Genomic DNA, 5,782 nt, shown 5'->3' with positions numbered 1-5,782 from the left:
GGAAGAAAATGTGCAGACTTGGTCAATCTATCAATAATTACCCAAATTGCATCATGGTTCGATTTCGTCTTTGGTAGTCCTACTACAAAATCCATCGTGACTTCTTCCCATTTCCACTGTGGAACATCCAACGGTTGTAACAATCCACTTGGTCTTTGATGTTCCGCCTTCACTGTCTGGCATACATGGCATTTGTAACCCAACTTGCAATTTCCTTTTTCATTCCTGGCCACCAAAAGTGCATCTTCAAATCTTGATACATTTTAGTGCTTCCCGGGTGAATGGAAAACTTGGAATTATGAGCTTCCCGCAATATCGCATTCCTTAGTTCAGTTACATTGGGAATCCATATCCTCGAGGAAAACCTATACATACCCTTGCTATCCTTTTGTGTGCAGAGTTCTTCTCCAGTTAAACTATCTAACTCTCGATTCATCATTTCTTCCTGACACTTCTGGATCTTGTCCATCAATTCTGGCCGAAAAGTGATCTCATACAATTGTCCTTGATTTTCGTCTGTTACTCGAACCTCAATTTCCAGCTTCTCCAATTCTCTGGCGAGGTCCTCGGAAATTTTGATTGCATTCAATCTTTCCTTCCTGCTTAGGGCATCTGCCACTACGTTGGCCTTGCCTGGGTGGTAATTAATAGAACAATCGTAATCCTTAATCAGTTCTAGCCATCTCCGTTGTCGCATGTTTAGATCCTTCTGAGTGAATATATACTTTAAACTTTTGTGATCTGTATAAATTTCGCATTTTTCTCCGTATAAGTAATGTCTCCACAGCTTCAACGCGAACACGATTGCGGCTAATTCCAAATCATGCACTGGATACTTTTGCTCATGAGGCTTTAACTGTCTGGAAGCGTAGGCAATGACTTTATCATGTTGCATTAATACACAACCCAAACCTTTCAAGGAAGCGTCACTATAGATCACGAAGTTTCTTGTCTCATCTGGCAATGCTAATACTGGAGCTGTTACTAACCTCTTTTTCAATTCTTGGAAGCTTTCCTCGCACTTCTCTGTCCAATTAAACTTCTCATTCTTCCGGGTCAACTTGGTCAATGGAGTTGCAATCTTGGCGAAATCCTTTACAAATCTTCGATAATAACCTGCTAACCCAAGAAAGCTTCTGACTTCTGTTGGAGTCTTTGGTTGTTCCCATTTGGATATAGCTTCAAACTTTACGGGATCCACTTTAATGCCATCTTTTCCTACTACGTGACCTAAGAATTGAACTTCCTCCAACCAAAATTCGCACTTCGAAAACTTTGCGTACAACTGCTTCTCTCTTAGCCTTTGCAGGGAAATCTTCAAATGATTAGCATGATCTTCTCTAGTCTTCGAATAAATGAGGATGTCATCAATAAATACAATCACAAACTTATCCAAGTATTCTTTATACACCCGATTCATTAAATCCATGAAGGCAGCTGGTGCATTGGTCAATCCAAACGACATTACTAAGAACTCATAATGTCTGTATCGGGTCCTGAATGTAGTCTTTGGTATGTCTTCAGGCTTAATCTTTAACTGATGGTAGCCTGATCTCAAGTCAATCTTCGAGAAACAACACGCTCCCTTAAGTTGGTCAAACAGGTCATCTATCCTTGGCAGGGGATACTTGTTTTTAATGGTTAACTTGTTTAATTCCCGATAATCAATACACAATCTCATACTTCCATCCTTCTTCTTTACGAATAACACTGGAGCACCCCACGGGGATATACTTGGCCTAATCACGCCTTTGTCCAATAATTCCTGGAGTTGCTTAGCTAGTTCTTTCATTTCCACTGGAGCCATACGATAGGGTGCCTTTGAAACTGGTTCTGCTCCGGGAACTAAGTCTATGGAAAACTCAATTTCACGATCTGGTGGCAATCCGGGCAATTCATTTGGAAAAACGTCTGGGAATTCCCTTACTATTGGAATCTTATCTAAATCAAGTACTTCCTTCTCCACGTCCACCACATGTGCTAAGTAAGCTTCACATCCTTGTCTTAACAATTTCTTCGTCTGGAGTATCGAGAGAAATTTCTTTTCTTGCCTTTGTCCTTGATAAGTCACCTTAATATTATCCTCAGTAACCATCAAAATTTTCTTCTTCTTACAATCAATGTTAGCCTTATACTGGGACAACCAATCTATTCCCAAAATCACGTCAAACTCTCCTAGCTCGAAGGGTATTAGATCAGCCAAAAAGAGTATCCGTGGATTTCCAATTGACACTTAGGGCAAAACTGACTCACTGAAACTCTATCCTGATTGGCTACTTCTATAGTCAAAGGTTCAACCAAATCTTCTAACATTAAGTCCATCTTAACCACACAATTCTTTGATATAAAAGACTTAGATGCTCCTGAATCAAATAAAACTTTAACAGGTACGGAGTTGAGAGAGAGCGTACCTGCCACTATGTCCGAGTCCTGAGCATTGGACTTTTTTTATCATTTTGAAAGTTCTGGCTTTAGCTGTGCTGGATGCCAGTCCTTGAGATGCAGTACCTTGAGTAGCTGCCTTACAATATCGAGCAACATGTCCCACCTTCCCACAGTTGTAGCAAGTAACTGCGGGTTTCTCTATATTACATTCAGATGCGTAATGACCCTTTTGATGACATTTGAAGCACTGAACATCCCTTTTGCACGGACCACTATGTCTCTTCCCACATACCTTACAATCTCTTACGGAATTTGATGACTGAGCTGGAGTGGAGGCAACTAAGGTGGTAGCAGGCCTAACCTGAGAAAATTCTGTCTTCTAAATCTTTTATTTCTGTTCTGGCCAAACCTCTTCTGAAACCTCTGACCGGATCCCCCTGGATTCGTTTCACCAGTGATGCTTTCAGATTTCCGCTTCTTATCGCCCTTTTCCTTGGCAGCCAACTTCTGGTCACTTTCAATTACCAGCGCGGCCTGAACTACGGAGGGATATATCTTGAGCTGCAAGGCTACAACCCCACTGCGAATTTCTGGCTTCAGTCCCTGCTGGAACCTCTTTACTTTCTGAGCTTCAGTATTCACATACACAGGCACCAATCGGGCCAATTCCGTAAACTTTGCCTCATACTCGGCCACACTCTTTTCATCCTGCTTCAATTCCAAAAACTCAACTTCTAACTGGTTCTGCAAACAGTCCGGAAAATATTTTTCCAAGAACAACTCTATAAACCTGGCCCACAAGACAGGGCCTTCTCCTTCCACGGCACGGGTGGATTCCCACCAATAATTCGCTTCACCCTTGAGAAAATAGCTCGCATAGTCTGATCTAAGATTATCACTTACTTGCGTAAGGGTGAAAGCTTTCTCTATTTCCTTTAGCCAAATCCTAGCAGCAACTGGGTCCACCTCGCCCTTAAATTCTGGAGGCTTTACCGACTGAAAAGATTTAAAACTCACAGTTTGGTTCACTTCGCTTTGCTGAGGTTGCTGCTGAAGCTGCAGCTGTTGTTGTTGAATTTGTTGTTGTTGCTGCTGTATGAACTACTGCTGTTGTTGCTGTTGTTGTAGAAATAGCCGCTGTTGCTGCTGAAATTGTTCTTGCTGCTGAGCCATTTGATTAGACTGTTGGCGCAGCAAATCTAGAAACTCACCCATAACTGGGCCCCCTTCAGAAGCTCTGCTAGAGGAATTGGGTGGGATATTCTTCTTGGGCGGCATTCTCCTGAAATATAGCAAATGATTTTAGTTTAAAAGAATTGCCCCCGGGTAGCAACATTTTCATGTGCCAAGAGAATACTGCCGTAAAAAAAAAATATTCCCACCCTCATTGAGTTGGGGTCCGACTGTAATGAGTGGCTAGATTTAACAAAATCAGCAACAATTGCAACAATAAAATAATAACAGTAATAACAACACGATACTAGCAGCATGCAACAACACCTATAATATAACACTAACTAAATTCACATGGTCGAACTCGTTCTGGTGGAAAACTATCTAGGAATCCTTATTGGCTACTACCAATGGTACATATACCAGGGAAAACACACTAAAGATTAGGGCAGTTCCAAAATCCTTAAAATATGCTAGGGTTACGCCTTCGAACCCTCAACTAGACTTTTAAACTTGCTCCTTTAGATGTGAGTTGCTGATTCACTCTCTATATACCAATATTACCCCTTTCCGACTCTACTCCTAACCTAAATCAGGGACTCAAACCTGTAGCTCTGATACCAACCTGTAACGGCCTCAACCCCGGGTTAGGAGTTGACGTCACTAACAAAATGAAACTATAATTATAAGACAACTACTTACTTTATTTCAATATAAACAACTCTTCCACAAGACCTTTTCCAGGTTCAAGTATAACTTAGGTTACACACTTATTACAAACCATCTTATTAAAAACAACCTGCCATCTGTGACTATTATTCTATAGCAACTCACAGACCACACTTTCCAGACACAACCTATTCAGAGGAGCTCGACACAGGAGGAGTTGGAAACTGGCCCTTAGCAAAACAGCAACATCCCCTAAGCATCTGCAATGCGAAAATATACAAACACATTTGCAAGAGTGAGCGATCAACCGCTCAGCAGTACCACTATATGATTACTAACTAAAACAGTTTATAATAAACAATTGTAGGAACAGAAATTACAACTTGATAGTGGAAAACAAGTAAAACAAGTGTAAATAGATAAAAACTGATAAACTGTTGAAACTGGATCTTTAATAGCTAGCATGCTCTCTAAACATTTTATTAATAGTGCTGTGTAAATAGCAGGATTAAATTTAGCATGCTACTTACATTTCCAAATCATTTGTCCCATCGCAGGACCTATAAAACTAATTGTTCCTTTACGGGAACCATAAAACTTGTCCCTTTCCGGGAACCTCAAAATCGCTTGCTCAGATATACATGCATTGGATGATTCCTGGTGAGACAGCTGATCAGGCTATCATATGAAACTTGTTCCGAAACTCAGAGACTAGCTAGGTCTCTGTCACGCTGGGCTGGTGGTTATAATAGGGTGCGCAACCATTTCGCCTCTTACGCTAACTTCCAGGCCGTTACGGGCCTTCTGCGCACACTCATCCAATTATCTGATCATTTTTATCCAGTTTTCCAATTCACTTACCTATCTCTTGTTAAAACAATTATAACACAGCACATTTTCCCAAAACATTTCCATTTTATTCAAAGCTTAGAGATAGGTATTTTAAGAAGTTACTTTTCCCCCAAAACACAAGTTAATAAAATAATTTGAAACCCAGGGAATACGTAACTTAAATCATTCTGTTCCAGTACGAGAATAAGACAACATTATATTCATATATACTGAACCATAAAGATATGATTAGGGGTACTTGCCTTAATACACTTTAACACTAATTTCTGACTGGCTTTGCACTGACCGGGATGCTAAGGATTTCAACTGGAATCTACAGGAACCAAAATACCCTAAATTAGACGTCCGAATAAGCTTGACTATCCTTGCTAACAATCTACCCATACGTTAACAAACCCAACTCGTAACATTTTCAATATAATAATACACGTATCAATTAGGGTTCACGTCTTCAAAAGCCGGTTCAGTGCTCGTGTTCGTAATATAGGTATATTTGTCCTTTTACGAAATTAGGGTTATCGGTTTCGAAAAGTATTCCATCGCAACACATAATCAGGTTTTGTACAAAATAGTTACATATAATCGATCGACGTTCCGATAGCCATTTGGTACGGCCTCGTATTTCCTTAATTTAATTTTCCGAAAATCGGGCAGCACCCCTTTATTTATCGGACTACCCGTCGAACATCCCGACGTCTAAACA

At 40.4% G+C, this 5,782-nt stretch overlaps 1 protein-coding gene across 1 annotated transcript; it reads right to left on the bottom strand.

Annotated features, from left to right (window-relative positions):
• Positions 1-2,724: 2,724 nt before the first annotated feature.
• On the bottom strand, positions 2,725-4,364 carry LOC141659949 (uncharacterized). Its single transcript, XM_074466892.1, has 3 exons — positions 4,358-4,364; positions 3,597-3,667; positions 2,725-3,381 (listed from the first exon to the last, which is right to left on the bottom strand). The coding sequence occupies exons 1-3, from the start codon at positions 4,362-4,364 to the stop codon at positions 2,725-2,727; spliced, it is 735 nt and encodes a 244-aa protein (XP_074322993.1).
• Between the last annotated feature and the right edge of the window lie 1,418 nt (positions 4,365-5,782).

This window comes from Apium graveolens, chromosome 5 (genome assembly GCF_009905375.1).
Source record: "Apium graveolens cultivar Ventura chromosome 5, ASM990537v1, whole genome shotgun sequence".
Classification (NCBI taxonomy): Eukaryota; Viridiplantae; Streptophyta; class Magnoliopsida; order Apiales; family Apiaceae; genus Apium; species Apium graveolens.
This window is presented reverse-complemented; position numbering and strand designations above follow the sequence as displayed.

Coding starts and splice junctions, on each gene's coding strand:
- LOC141659949 (XM_074466892.1), bottom strand. Junction 3,382..3,596: donor TGAAGGGGGCCCAGTTATGG/GTGAGTTTCTAG, acceptor AAATCTTTTCAG/TCGGTAAAGCCTCCAGAATT.